Source organism: Montipora foliosa, chromosome 10 (genome assembly GCF_036669935.1).
Source record: "Montipora foliosa isolate CH-2021 chromosome 10, ASM3666993v2, whole genome shotgun sequence".
Taxonomy (NCBI): Eukaryota; Metazoa; Cnidaria; class Anthozoa; order Scleractinia; family Acroporidae; genus Montipora; species Montipora foliosa.
Window position 1 is genome coordinate 7,940,746 of NC_090878.1, and position 15,351 is coordinate 7,956,096.

At 40.1% G+C, this 15,351-nt stretch overlaps 2 protein-coding genes across 2 annotated transcripts in view; both read right to left on the reverse strand.

Moving 5' to 3' along the window:
• Positions 1-2,401, reverse strand: part of LOC137973719 (peptidyl-prolyl cis-trans isomerase G-like) — a 26,551-nt gene extending 24,150 nt beyond the window's left edge. Inside the window, exons 1-3 of the mRNA XM_068820595.1 lie at positions 2,230-2,401; positions 2,049-2,155; positions 1,305-1,422 (exon numbers count right to left, since the gene is read on the reverse strand). Coding sequence (XP_068676696.1) covers positions 1,305-1,422; positions 2,049-2,155; positions 2,230-2,271 — 267 coding nt within the window. The 5' untranslated portion in view covers positions 2,272-2,401. The remainder of the gene's footprint in view (positions 1-1,304; positions 1,423-2,048; positions 2,156-2,229) is intronic.
• A 2,817-nt stretch (positions 2,402-5,218) lies between these two features.
• Positions 5,219-9,454, reverse strand: LOC137973726 (chitin deacetylase 7-like). The gene is made up of 4 exons (XM_068820604.1): positions 9,122-9,454; positions 7,705-8,161; positions 6,735-6,953; positions 5,219-6,416 (listed from the first exon to the last, which is right to left on the reverse strand). Exons 1-4 carry the CDS (start codon positions 9,344-9,346, stop codon positions 6,151-6,153), a joined length of 1,167 nt encoding a protein of 388 aa, XP_068676705.1. The 5' UTR covers positions 9,347-9,454; the 3' UTR covers positions 5,219-6,150.
• Between the last annotated feature and the right edge of the window lie 5,897 nt (positions 9,455-15,351).

Sequence of the window (15,351 nt, forward strand, 5' to 3'; positions counted from 1 at the left end):
GAAATAAGTAGGTGTAATCAAATAGCGACGAATGAAATTGGGAAATAATTTCACGTCTGTTTTGTCAAAATTCTGATAATTTCCCAAGCCTTTAGGCGAGGGAAATTATCAGAATTTTGACAAAACTCAAGTGAAATTATTTCCTAATTTCACGAGAAAACCATTTGATTACCTTTTAATGTCGTGGGTGACAAATTACGGTCACAACTGAAATGGAAAATCGCTCAAGTACTTTATCCAACTGCTCGAGAAGAATCATCTCCAAGCTTTTCTCAAGGTTATTTTCGTCACACCACTTCTCAAAAACTCTCACCCAGTTAATTGTGCTCTTTCATGTATTTAAATTTTCTGCCGCTTCTTTTAATTTCGTAACTTCTTCAATGGTCAGTGTCTTAAATCTAGACGCCATCTTGGCTCTGATCGAGATACAAGAGATGTTACCATGGCAATTTTGTAATTTCACATGTGAAATTATAAATTAACGCTGAAATTTCGCGCCTAAATTAAGGAGTAATTTGTCACCCATGATATTATCATAATAATAACATTATTTTCATCCTTTAATTGTAGTATTTTTAAATTCGAAAATTATCATCATTATCTTGAATATTTTTCTTGGTTTAAAATTTCTCAAACCAGCTCAATTTTGATTTTTCTTTGTCTATAACTTATTATCATAATCTGCAACAAAAAGGAAAATAAAAAAAATGACTGGTTCAAAAAATGACTGGTTCAAAAAATGATGAACCAGGAAAGCATTTGAACCACAACATATTCACTGTTTAAAACTAATAAGAGATGTCAAGAAGACCAAAATGAAAAAAAAGAACAAACCAGTGATACCTGACAAGTGATATTTTTCCTTTCATGCTATCAGAAGATTTTTTAATTATTTAACATAAAACAAAAACTGTAAGACATTGAGCTCACAATGTGACAAGTAACAATAAAGCCATTTAGGCACCACACTTACTGATCTTATTGTGATTCAGAGCTTACGTCTCAATTATTAATTGCCTTTTCGGAAATGACAGATGTTTTTCAAGTTTCGGAGGAACCAGTAAGGACTACGGGAATAGTTCTTAAAATGCGTGAAAAAATACAATTATAATAATTAAGGAATATTAGAAAGACAAAGAAGGAAAAAAATGTACCAGTGGAAATTATTTTCATTTCCCACGTATACGTACGTAATAGCTAAGTTAACTCGGAGAAAAGAGATTAACACGATTAACTGTCCAATGATTTTGAAATGTAGTGATTAAACTTTTTAAGATTAATTTGTGAGCAAGATTGAAACTTACCACAGCCATACATCGACCAACAGATCGAAGGAAAACGTAATCTTCAGGCACTACGTCTGGTCCCAGCTGTTCTTCGATGTGGTCGCGTAAATATTTTAAAGAAACATAAGGTTGTATCCTAGGAAGAGCCGAAAAATCTTACATAAGCTTACATGCTTCACTTCACTGATAAGAGCAACCTACAAGTTTGTATGTATATGCAACTTAAGAAGACAGGTCGGATAACGAGCGGGTGAGAGAGATGTTGTATTTTCTTGACGTGTCTAGATACCCGGCAGCCGGGAAGTGCTTTCAAAAAAATACCCGGCAGTCAGAAATTTTGACCAATTTTCTCCAAATAGCTCGCTTAATTCCTCTAAGAACATAAGATATTTGTTTAGAAATGTCAAGCGATTATAAATATTGCCTTGGGTTAAAAGCAGAAGCGACTGTTGAGCTTGGGCATAGAGTGAAATCTCAATGTTTTTGACACTTAGAAAATATTCAAGTTCTGACACACTAAGTCAACTCCCAATGAATATCCACAGAAATTACCAACGAAACCTCACCAGAGTATTTAGTGTTTGTTCAGAAATGCCACGCGATTCTAAATAAAGGTTTCGTAATGTTGTGGACAAATTCTCCGCGCTTGCATTAAAGCATATTATTTAGAATCTTGACTGCCGGGTATCTAGTTCCCGGCTGCCGGGTATCTATACACAATGATTTTTCCTTCATTTGATTTGAAACGAAACAAACACCTACCTAACAAATCCAGCTGAAACAGACTCCAAAGCAATGTTGTTGAAAGCTGTTCGGTACTTTTCGAGCCACAAGTCCTCGGGAACGACAAATATGTGCAAATCTGCCAACTGGGAAGAAGACAATGCTTTACTTCCAAGCTCTTAACGCAACACAAGTAAAGCCATTTCCGACTGCAGCTTACCTCATTTGGCTGCCGAAGTATACCACTATGATCGGTCATCATAAATGGAACTATACTCTTGGTACAAAACGATCGTCTCTCACCGAGAAACACGAACAAATATTAATTCAACTCTTTTGCAGCTTGTTGTCGTCAAGCACGGTCAAGCACTTGTTGTCCACTTGCTGTTGTTAATCACGTGATTAGTCTAGTGATGTCATATCACCTAACTGCGAACCTATGCGTGTTTACACAATGGATTTACTCTGATTACAGAGTAATTGGAAATACAACAAGACTGTTGTCTGGTGTTACAGTCAATATAGACCTCAGGCTTACACCCAATCTTGCTCAATTTCTAAGTAATCCCTCGTGATCTTTTGAAAAGTGAATGCCAAAGATCCCCTTTTCATTCATAACTTATTACACCTGGAAGAGCTGGGCAGAGTACAAACTTAAAAGGGCTAAATAAAAGAAAACATAAAGGCCCTGTTTATATGGTCTCAGGTACCCGAGACTCATCTTAAAAATATATTTGCCCTTCTTTTCACTTCAGTTCGTCTTTTATTAAGTATGGAGAGTTTCCGTTGCCTGCGGTCAGAATTTTGGCGGGAAAAACCTCCTCATTCTTTGATCTTTAAGATTTTGCTGTCTCGTCTCGCGGGGTAGTCGAGCCAAACTGTTTACATGCGAAAAAGTTGTCTCGCCTGCCAGGGTTTCGAATTGTCCGCGTTTTGATGTTTCCAGTTGATGCTTTAATAATTGCTTTCTTCTGTAGAAAAATCCATTGCCTAACTAGTAAATTCCACGGTAAATATTACGCTAAAAACAGATATCGTATGAATCACGAAGCGATGAATACGATATCGGTTTTTCGAGTGAAATTTACTTTGGAATTAACCAGTTTGGCAATGAATTTTTCTTTAACCGCTTGAGTTTTAAAAGAAAACAAGCACACCCTCAGCGAGTTAATGGCAAGTAAGCAAAGAGCCATTTTCAGAGTCAATTGTCAACAGGCAGCGAATGGAATCATGCTAAAATTAGAAGCCATAAATAACGTTTAGGTGCTTTAAATAAACTTCTGAAAACACAAGCTAGTGAGATTTCCCCCTAATTTTAAGTGAACTCATTGCGATTACGTGTTTATAACATAAGGGCAGATTTTCTTGTCACTGTCGAGGCACAACGAAAGCCAGTTGGGTCAAACGGATGAAAAAAAGCACTTGTTTGCTCGCATTTTAGAGCAAAACAAACAAACAAATGAACTTTTTCGTTATGTCTAAATAATTCCAGTTGACAATAAAAATTCGATTTTCATTCTTGAACAAAGGGAGAAGCGATTAAACCACCTTTTAAAAATACGCATCCGCTTTAAATAACGCATCCGTAAAAATATCAAACGGTTTAGTGCCCAAGGAAAGAATTTGTGGAGTAACTTCTCTGACTACTTCCACTAAGTATAAGCTATTACTGGTATTCTGTTTTGTCGTTGTCGTTGTCGTTCTCTTTCGCTCTCCTTTCGTTTCTGTTCTAGACATAGGTCCTCCAGGCATCATGTAACTTTATCAGGGGCACCCAACGAATCTGTTCCTCACATTATCTGTTCCCCAGAGGAATCTTGCTGGCTGGCAAAAATACAGGTGTTTCGATGAGCTGGCTGAGAAATTTTGTTATTGATACAGGTTTTGCCCGGGAATTACTGACTTTTTTTAGCATTTCAACCCGAGCTGGCTGTAGAAACTCTGAAGACTGAGGACGACTAAAAAAAAAAAAAAAAAAAAAAAGAACCGACGGCTGGTCAGAGTGATTGCGCTTGCGGAAAAACCTGTTTTGTCCCGGTTTTGTCGCTTTTGTTCGGTCGTTTTGGATCAAGGGATTTGAAAGCACGCGGAATTCCTGGCTGGGAAATAAATTTGATCAGCTGGCTGGGAAACCAACCAATTTTATGTCTTGCTGGGAAAAAGGAACAGATAATGTTTTCCCAGCAACACTGAAAACACCTGAAAATGCTTTAATAACATTTATTTTCATTAACTGGGGTATGATAATACATTTTACAACAAATTGGTCGTTGGGTGCCCCTCCTTTATCAGAGCTTCTAAAGATATGCCAAAAATATTGCAATATAGAGAAAAAGCAGCTCTAAGCAAATTAAAAATAAACACTCAGCTTTAAGTTTATATCCCTCCGATTCTTGACTTGAATAACTGCGTAGCCACCAGTGTGTACCAGAGATATCATGATATGTCAAACTGGATTGAAACCAGCGAAAAATGCAGAAAGAAAACATCTTCCAACCCGTTTTCCACCTGAACACGAAAAGTGTTGACTGTGTAAGAACAGAGATAGTGGTAAGAACTATAATTGATATAGTATGGCCGTGTAGCCGCTTCGAGCCACAGAAAGGGCGCGAAAAATGGAGCCTCGATGGTTAACCTGGGTTGAGCCTGAATCCAATCGAAAACCAGTACCTGGTCAGCGGTCAACTTACCAAAAAAAACTAGCTAACCTAAGCTTGAGCCCAAGGTATGGTCACGTGATACTTGTTCAGCGGATACCTTGTTTTGACAGGTGTCAATTGATCAAAACATCGATATCCAATATCAAGGATGTATGCCGTAACTGAAACTACAATCTTGGACAGATTAAATGGAACATTGAGACCATCCCTCCCCCCAAAATCAATGATGAGAAAATGGCGCGTTTTGGCCTTCACATGGCTTTATCCTTAATTTGGGGGAGAGGGGACATTTCTGTTCCATTTTATTCTGTCCAAGATTGTAGCATGGTCACATTGGCTGGTTGGGTGGATGTACGTACGTCAACCTCGTTCCCAGGGTCCTGTCTCTTCCTTCCTTCTCGAGGAAGGAAGAGAAAGGACCCTGGGAACGAGGTTGGTACGCACGTACGCTGGTACGTACGTATGTACGGACAAACGACAACGGAGGCAGAGAAGAGAGACCCTGGGAACGAGGTTGATGTACGGACGGACGGTCGATGAAAACCAAGATTTCTCGCATCGATATTTTATTTAATCATTCATCCAGCTTCGATTCTATTACTATAAACTACTATAGCTACAATTGTAGCTATGAAAGGTCTAGGCCGCAAGTTGCATTGATGGTGGTTTTGAGGCAAAAGCTGGCAAAATAGGTCAAAATTTTAAACTACAATACACTCGATCGCTTTCGATCGATTCCGAGTGGTCTCAAATTCTAGCCGTCTCCTCCCTAACCCTAGGGACACCTTCGTATAAAAAACGAGACTGCGAGAGACTCATAACCGCTCAAAAAACAAGACTGCGAGACCCGTGAAATTCGACAAAAAGTTTGTGAGACTCAGAGTCTTTTAACCCATTCGCCACCCCTACAATATAAACGGGGCCTTAGAAGGCACATCGAAAGTAAAAGCAACAACTTAAAATAAGATAAAAAAATTTTAAAGATTCATTGAGGCAAAGTGGAAGAAATGCTTTTAGCGTAAGATTCCTGCAAAACGTTTTGCCACTACATGTATCATGAAGCTATAAGCAGGAACCAAAGCCAAAGACTCACTATGTCAACAGCGGCCACAACTCAGCTGACGACTATGTCCACTTCCTGAGAAGGACTATGCTTGATCATGAAAGTCTTGGCGTTGACCGATCGCGAGGCTGACTCATACGTACTTGAGATGGTCAATTAACCCAGGCATGATTCTAAAAAATGAATCTTGTACATAATTTGAGGTAATAAATTGAAAGAGCACATAGTACAATCCCTCTTCCTATCAACTCAGTTGTCAAATTCAGTTTTACAACAAAGCACAATCAGGAAATAGTTTTGAAGATTCTTTCTCACACTAAGCTATTTCTGTTTCATGAAATAAAAAAAAAATGAAATTGAAATGTGTGAAATAACTGATGAGGGGAAACGCAGACTGTCCTTAGATGTCAATACACGCTTAATTTCCATCCGGGTTTCCAACCCAAGGATAATGGGGAGGACATGGTTTAGTGCAAGTCCACAAGTAATGCGGATCATCAGGGAACCCGCAGACGTTTGGGACTTTACAAGCTGGAGGTGGAGACGGGGTGTCACATTTCCAGGGCGAGAAGTTTTCGATGTCATCTAAGCTGGTCGGTGTTTTGATCCACTCAATCGCGTGCCTTACGCCAACCATCCACACGTCCCCATAGGAAAGCTTCTCGAGAAGAAACTTTTTGACAGCTGCGAATATAATTACTTGTCGTTACTGACAAATTATGTTGATTTACGTATTTTAATTTCATTAATCAGTCGTTTGTACCGTTTGGCGCGATCGTTCAAACTTTGATGCTTTTGAAATCCACTACGTCACTAGACAAAAGCACCCCTTTTTACCGTACTAAATTGTTCCACTGCAAATGATAAATCAGCAAACATTATTTTCACTGATGTGCTGAACAGTTTTTGAGACCAAAAACCCAGAAAAACGTTTACGTTCATTTTGAACTGTGCGACATATTTGAGTGTGCATTCGAATCCTTTATTTAGGGTGCAACATACCTTTCAAAGTGAAGGAGTAGTCTTTGAACCAGGATGCGTGCATAAACATAGGAAATGGTGCCCTGTTGGATTTGTAATGCCTTTCAAAATTCGTGTTCAGCAAATTATACACATCCTGTTCATCAGCTGGTGCAGTGCACTCGTCTATCATATTACAAGGGTATCCTTTAGAATCGATGTAATCGATCATGGGAACTTCCCATAAACCTGGAAAGGAATCTTGAAGCAAAGAAGAAAAATAAATGAAATACGATTAACGTAAGAAATTCTGTCTTGTTTATAGTCGCCCATGCGCATTATCAAATTGCTCAAGATGGACGTCCCCCCGCCGTGTTATGCTGGTTGGTCCCGAGTCTTGAGCTTATTTTCGCTGAGTGCATATTGGAGGGAGTGGACGGGCTCCGCTTCGTGTTGGGCAGCGACACCTTCAGAAAAAGGATAGCGAGAAAGCGATAAGAAGCTCGCCATGATCAGTTAGGTCCCCTCAAATATTCCCAAAGAAAGAGAATTTAGGAGTCCATAGATCCATGCAATTTTAACTCTTGGTCGAAACATAGGACACTTCTACGAAAAGGTTAGGTAAACCCTAAAGGTTAACCCTAAAGCCTCAGACAATTGTCACATCCCTGTTACACACCCACCACCGCATGCACCTAAAATAATTTCCATTGCCCTCTCAAGGGCGGATCCAGGATTTCACTTAGGAGGGGGTGCAGTGGCCTAGCTGCTAGCTGATTGGTGATTTTCTTTGGCAGAATACTAGTTACATTGGAAAGCCGCAGGTCATCGCGGGGAAGGGGGGGGGGGGGGGGGGCGCACCCCTTACACCTACCCCTTAGATCTGCCCCTGCTTCAACATTGTTAAGGAGAAGCAGGTCCAATAATTTGCTTTCAAAGTAGCTTCTTATTCAGTGTACTACTATTCGTGCAAAATCCAGAAATCCATGAGGAGATAGGTATACTGACTTACTGGTTGGACAAGGTGGAATGACACATTCTTGTTTTGAGCGATATTCTAGAGTATATGGCCACATGGGCGGATCAATGAAGTCCCAAGTCGGCATAGATGAATCGTACAAAAACTTGTTATCGTATAGAACTTGATACATTGTGTTTCCTCCAATTTGCAAAAAAGGAGCCCGAAACCCTACGACATCGTTTTCATTGACCTGACCCCACTTGCGCAAGATTTCTTTTTGTCCCGCTATTTCGTCCGTTAGCTCACTGTAGTTCGCATTTTTCCACCAAGTAGAGGGGCTCCTATGCGAGATTGAGTTGTCGGCAATGTCATGTCTTTTGTGGTATAGGGCCTGTGCCATTTCATACTGTGTATACTCGTGAGATACGAAAAAGGTGGCGGTGGCACTGCAGTTGTTTGGATTTTTAAGCATTCCGTCCGAGAATAGCTCATTGTAATAGCCATCAACCTGGAGATTAACAAGCCAATAGGGTTATGTTACAGTTGGTGTCGAACGGGTTTTGCAATTGCTTTGGTTTTGCATGACTACGTATAATGACTGGCTTAAGGTTAAAATCGCGTGCCACTTTCCCAGACAATCTCAACTGAGTTAAAAAGGAAACTAATTGTGTCTCAAACTACTCGGAACTCGTTTTAAGGCAATTTTGGCGGTCATTAATGTTAGGGTCGAAAGGCGTCTACAAAAATAGTCACACGCTAACAACTACTGTGCAAATTTCGGAACCCAGAGACCGCCATTCATTACTTGTCAGGCAGTTGCAGCCTTTTGCCCAACCTCAGGGATTTACAACGAAAGTGGTTCACCGTTGCCAATGATTACAGGCATAGGGACTCCCAGCTTATTTGGGCAAAGAACTTTATCCTTGATTCTCAACGGAACGGAATGCTGAGAAAATCAGAAAACTCGACTCCGCTCGGAAGAAACGGCCGTGTTGACCTCTCCGGCACGTCAAGACACATGTGACACTGGCCAATAAAATGTCATGATTCGGGTTTTTATTTTCTGCAAAACGACCAAATTCAGGGCCAGCATCAGGGAGATAATCAGTGAAATCTTTTTTAAGCGATTATTTACAACAAAGTGACAGTAATGTGGTTTCAGTCACTCACGAAATGTTCGCAACTACTGCATGTCACTCAAAGTAACTGTGGCACGGAGGCACGCTGAGAGTAATTGTCAATCCAAATGCTGACCAATTATATTATCACCATAATCAGTTTAAAAATTCCTTACAGTCTCCAAGCTTCAAGCTGCATTGGAAATTGATAAAACCTTTAATCATTTCTTGTTGAGACACCAGCAGATTTTGAATGTCACGTCTTCAGGCGTTTTTAAAAGTGCTGGAAGCACAAGAAGTCGAGATTTTCAAGGTGAACAATCGTGACGAAAACAGATCATTAAACATACCTGATTATTTATAGCAGCGTCGAAGGAGAGCATAATTATCTGTGGCACCTTATCCTTCGGAAGGTTTCCTGGGATATCTGTGCCACTGCACCAGCAGCTCGGAAGCTTGCAGATGGCGGGTGAACACGGCTGAGCTGGTCCAAGATATTGATGCCTCAATATAGCTCCTTCAGTGTTGACAACAAGACTTGAACAAAGTACAAACAAAGTCAGTGGTAGCTGCATGACAAATTGTCAGTTCAATGATTCTCTCCAATCTATCTTCTGAGCAGTTCGCGTTAGACAAAACAAGGACTGAAATTCTGCGAGATTTTATTGCACGCCCCCCACTCACATGACTTCAATTTGAATTTCCGGTGGGTCACATGGTAATTATCCCCTAACACTCCACATAGGCTGAGTGACTTGTCGCTAAGACATCTCTGACAGCCTTGAAAAAAAAAAAACCAACGAAATAATTCGAATACCTGAGTTTTACGGACATATGGGGATAGGTTTAGATCTGAACGTAGAGATTCTCGAAAAGATTTTGTTGTGTTTCCTTCTACAGAAGTTAAAGGGAAAAAATAGAAACAATGATTTACAGGTGGTGTGAGTCGAAAGACGCCATGACTATTCTACGATTTACATTCGAGGCAAATAGCGCGGGTTTTCTCATGATTGCGATAACACCACTAGGAAGCGTCTTATCTGCATGTAATATCTAATTTTGGCTTTCTCTGCCCTTACCTCAGATTGACCTCGATAAATTTTTTCTGTCATTGTAAACGCTTTATGAAAATGTCCCGTTAGATTATTAACCTCTTACTAACCGAGCGCGAGGGGCGTACTGGGGAATATCGGCCCGCGGTCGTGGCAGTATGGACCGAGCGCAGCGAGGTCCGTACAAAAACGACCGAGGGCCAATATTCCCCAGTACGGCTCGAGCTAGCTCGGTTAGTAAGTGGTTTATTATATGGCTTTTTAATTACCTTTTGCTATTTGCAAGCCCGTAATCGGCCCGTGGGCATTACGGGAGAATAATGCCCTACAATTCAGTCAAATTAGCCAATCAGAGCGCGCTTTATATCGGCTACAAACACAAGCCATATAATAATGGAACTTAATTAACGACTCTTTGTCAAATGGCGAGGGGGTTGTCCAGGGATAGAGATAACCGAGTGTTTTTAGATCGTTTTACCTTTTTCTGATCCTAACCTTAAGTGTTAAGGACGTTCGCGCGAAATTTTTTCAACATTGATTTTCTTCTGAAACTTTTACCACTGTAAGATGATGAGTTAGTTATGTCAGGAATGTAAAAAAAATGGGGGGTCACCGACTTCGTTTTGGAGAGAACATGTCCGGAAAAACACTCAAAATGTGACAAAATCGGGCTTCGTTATCGAATAAGGCCAGTGTCTGTAAACCCAAATATATTGCAATTAAATCTTTGAAGTGAAATCTTCTCTGCCAAATATTGTTTAAGTGGACTAATTAAGTGAATTTAGTCAACTGGTGAGGTTCCCTTAAAGATCAAGTTTGCATTTAGCGACCACAGTTTCACGCGCCTTGCAGCCGCAAGATGGCAGGATTTGATGTCCCGTGAGCAGAAATCTTGAAAATTTTTTAACTTCCCACATTGATTTTTTGTTCATTTTTGGACAACGTGGAGATGATTGTAAATAAAATCCGTTTCTGGGAAGAAAAATAGGGGTCACCGAACGTCCAAGACCGTTAAATCCAGGCAAAGCTATAGCAATGGCCTTTTGCCCTATCAGTTCTCATTTTATTACTTAGCGCGCGCGCTCGTGTATGACGTGGCGTGTGCATTTGCGTGCGCAGTAAGGATGCGCAGAAACAATTGGCGCGAACGTCCTTAAGTGTTTTGTACACGCATTGACTTTTGTATTATGTTATTTAAGCCGTCTCATCAAAAGTCTAAAAAACAAACTGCGTCATTTCCTCAGGTTCATATCTATCTGTCTTCGGCAAGTTAAAGAAGAGTGATGCCTCCAATAAAGCGATAAATAAATCGGTATTTAGCATCTGCAAAAACCCCGTTAGATTCTCCGTACGGCAAAGCCCCCTTAGATTCTTTCTCAGAAACGGAGCGCATCTAAAACCATTAACTCGGTGAGATAAATTGACCAATCAGAACAAAGCGTGTAAATGTACGTAATAATGCGAATGCTTTTTTTAGAGTGGAAGTGCACTTTGCTATCAAGCTACAGTAGTTCACAGGCACCCCACTTTTAATAATATGAAAGAAACAATTCAAACTTGAACCCCAATTGGCAAGAGGCGACCAGTTGGCTATTTACAAAGCGTAAGGGGTGTAATGGGCCTTTTGCAACTGGCGGTCCCCTAGCACAAAAACTGGCCATACTGGTGAGCAAATTGCGCTCTGGGACATCTAAAACAAAGAAAATTTCAATTCAGTTGCTTTGTTTTAAATGTCCCATTACCCAATTTGCTCACCAGTATGGCACGGTCCTACCAGTTTCCGATGAGCAAATGGTTTGCTGAGAAGTTCTTAGAAGTCCTTAGAAGGCCACTTTCAGCCAGCAATTTCTGAAATGAAGATATCATTGCCTAAAATTTCGGACACTTAAATTTTCAGCTAAGATTTCCAAACAGATCAAAGTCTTCTAGGTGATGAGAATATCTATTTAGACAGTCTTTATACATTACATGCAAAGAGGCTAGAAATGTCTCTCAAAGGCTTTGGCTTAATATGCTCGTTGGGTGCCCGTGGCTGATCACCATTTAATCTCGATCAGATTCTCATTGTGTTTAACACAATTTAAAATATACGAAGTTGTTGTCCTTCTGAAAAAGCTAAACAAAGCCATTGTGCTTGTTAAACTACTGTTAAACGAAGCCGTTGTACTCATTAAAACAAACTCGCCCGTTGAGGCGAAACAAACTGCAGTTGCCTCATGCTGTTGAGGTAACAACCGACAAAATAACGAACAACGCTAAAAACGTGCACTGATTTGTCTGATTTAGTTCCAACAATCATGGGAGTTCAGTAACGATCGAACAATACCGTGTTCGTATTGGTATCCACAACAATTTTGTAAAAACAAAAGCTGCTGTAAAGTTTGACGGTCTTATCTGGAATACAAGGCCGATGATAGTTTTACTTACTCGAGCTGTATACTTATTGGGCTGTATTGTATACGTGGCTTTGTTGTTAAGAATGGCTAATGATGTTGGGGAGAATCCTGGACCCACTTTGTTCGGTATAGTTGATCCAACAAAAGTGCAGAGTTTAGTCAAGTTAATAGAGAGATACTTTTCAATGGACCGTAAGTATGCTGGTAAACAATGTGTGGCTGTGTCCTTGACTGCAATTGTACACCGGCAGCACTTTTCCACGGGTGACGGGTGGCGGGCGACACCACTGACATCCCTCCATGGGTCTCTTTGCATGGGCTATTTTTATACTTAAGCTCCTGACAGTTGTTTTCTCGTTTGGTTTTCCCACGAAAGGTACTGAATTACATAATTCATTCTTTGCATTCTCTTGGTCATTTGGGATTTGAAATTAGGCAGCTATAACGAGATCGTTGAAATGAGTGAGGTCTATGAAAAATTCTATTTCAATCTTTTAGCAGTAACAGTTAATTCAAGTAAGAGTAGAAAAATTATATGTTTTTGACATATTTTCAGCGGCTTAACTATTTCCAAACATTTCTGATCTTTCTTTGGGTGTCAGTGCTATAAAATCTCAATAACTCTCTGTCAAATCGGCGAACTTCAAATTTCTGCGGATTATACAGAAAAAAAAAACATATCTTGCCCAAAGGTTTCCAAAATTCGAAAATTACCACTCCTCCCCACAACTTCTATTTTGGTCGTACGTGGCGCTACTCAGTGCAGCGAACAGACCCATGAACATGATATATGGAGCAATTTAACTTGTCTTGGGACTTACAATGTTCCCAAGAGAAAACAAAAACAATGCTTATACTCAAAATTTGGGTGGACATACAAAGAATATTATGGTGCTATCCCCTTTGGCCAATTCTCTCCCTCCTCATGAAAACCCCCTTGTCACTAATCTAGTGAAGACTATTCACCCCAGGTGAGGGGAAGACAAAGGAAAGACTAAGATAATTTAATGCAATGAATAGAATATTGAACGTCGGATTTTGAATTCTTTTATTCATTTAAAGGGCCACCGACAACCACAAGTCTTTGCGGGCGTGCAAGCTATCGGCGCCATTTTCTGTAATACAGAAACTAGTATTTCTTGAAAAGTCAAATTCCATCGTCTCACATCGTCGTGTTTTGGATGCCCAGTAGCTTCAAACTTTGTTAATATTTTCCTTAATGTTTAAATCTTGTATTTTTGGCGTTACTTGAGTGTTGTATTCGTGTTAAAAGCGAAATGAAAACTGTGAAGAAAAGTCGTCCGCCGAGGAAGGAAAAGCGCAATGTTATTTGGCTCACTACTTCAACCTTAAGATTATGGAACGAAAGGAGGAAGGCGTTTGGATTAAAAAACAAATCGAACAGCGAATTCGCAGAAGTTCTTCTTCACGGCATGATGTTGAAAACCACGAGTTCAGACGATTGCTATGATAACAACAACAAAGGCGCGCAAAGGACACTGGTTGTCGGTGGCCCTTTAACATTTCAACATTGTGAGTGAGACGTGTACAAAACAGACTGCACACATACTTTAAATTTTACAAAGATACTGAAAGGTCATGTGGATTACATATTGTATAATGTAAGTATTATTGTAACCACTTAATATTATCTTCTTACCCAGGCTCGTTTGCTGAATTCTCCGACCGCGGGAGTCGTATCCAACAATGTCACAAAGATAATACAATTTTACTTTTATTCACAATCTCACATCAAGGAGTATCTAAAAACCTTAAGAAAAGATATCACCGTGATATGTGATAACAATAGCATCATTTCCTGGTGTCAATTACTGCCCTAATCATCGTTAATCAAACTGTTGGGTAAGCCAGTCCAAGACGGGCTCTTTTCCCTGTTGCTTAGCGGCTGAGGAATGAGTTAGGGTACAAAGTACGTTGCCTTAATATGTACACAAAGTAGACGCATGTACGCAAGTGTGTGCCTATTTTTCCTATTGCTAGCGCCAGACCTCGGATATTCGAGTGGCTTGTGGTTCATCATTGCTTAATGAATACTTTCTGAAAATACGATTTAATGCCACAAAAAGTAAAATACGATGCTTTTATATACAAATACCTCGAACGTTTGCGAACGAAGACATTATTTGATACACGGTTTCCCGCGAAAAGCGATGCTATAGTCTACCTATGCTGCCAATCAAAATGAACTTCTACTTCCGGCGAAAACGTATTTACCAATATCTCCAGAAATATTTGATCTTTTTACATACCTTTTTTGCGATCGACGGGTGTGACCTTAACCTTTACTTGAAGTCAAAAAAAAAGCGGAAGATTTTCTCCCTTGAAAAAGTGCCTCTTTATACTACCGTACTTATCTTTCCCTTGACAAATGCAAATACCAACTGTAGTCAAATCAAATCGTTCAATTTTTTGGTTGTACTCTCGTACCCCAATATTACATTTGCAGTCGTTCTGCTGATGGTGCTTTTACTGTTGTCCGTTTTTCCACAATACGTAAACATTTAATAACACCCTCTGCAACTTATTCGTCTGTACGACAGATCATATTGTTCACTGACTTCCAACTGGTCGGAACTATGAAAATGAAAGAAGAGGTTTGAGCTGATACAACAGCCGTAATATCAATAACAACTACAGCCGTGGACGAAATTGTTGAAACACTTTGCAATAATTCGCCCTCCCACAATGTTGTCTCCCAAATAGGCTCAGTCTGAGAAACTCGCGTGTAAGCAACATTGTTAGGGGAGAGCGAGCCGCGAAAGGTTCAGGTCTGTATATTCGTGTACTGTTCCAAGGAATTTTGTGACAGACTCTAAAACTTTTATTTACAACCGCTGCTTGTTGCTTGCTTTGATCAGTGCATCCCACGTGAACGTTTAATTGGCGTCTTGTTTCCGGCTAAAAACACATATCGATAAAATAACAAGCTTGAATCCAAATTGCAAATATGGCGTCTATCAGGAGAAGTACGCATGTACTACCCGTTCCAGCCCACCGGGAGGCCGGTTTCCCACCGGAACGAGTGGTCGTTCCTCGTTTACATGATACAGCTGCGAGATTTCGCAATAAACCGGATGGATAACAGGATCATAATAATCATAATAAACAGGA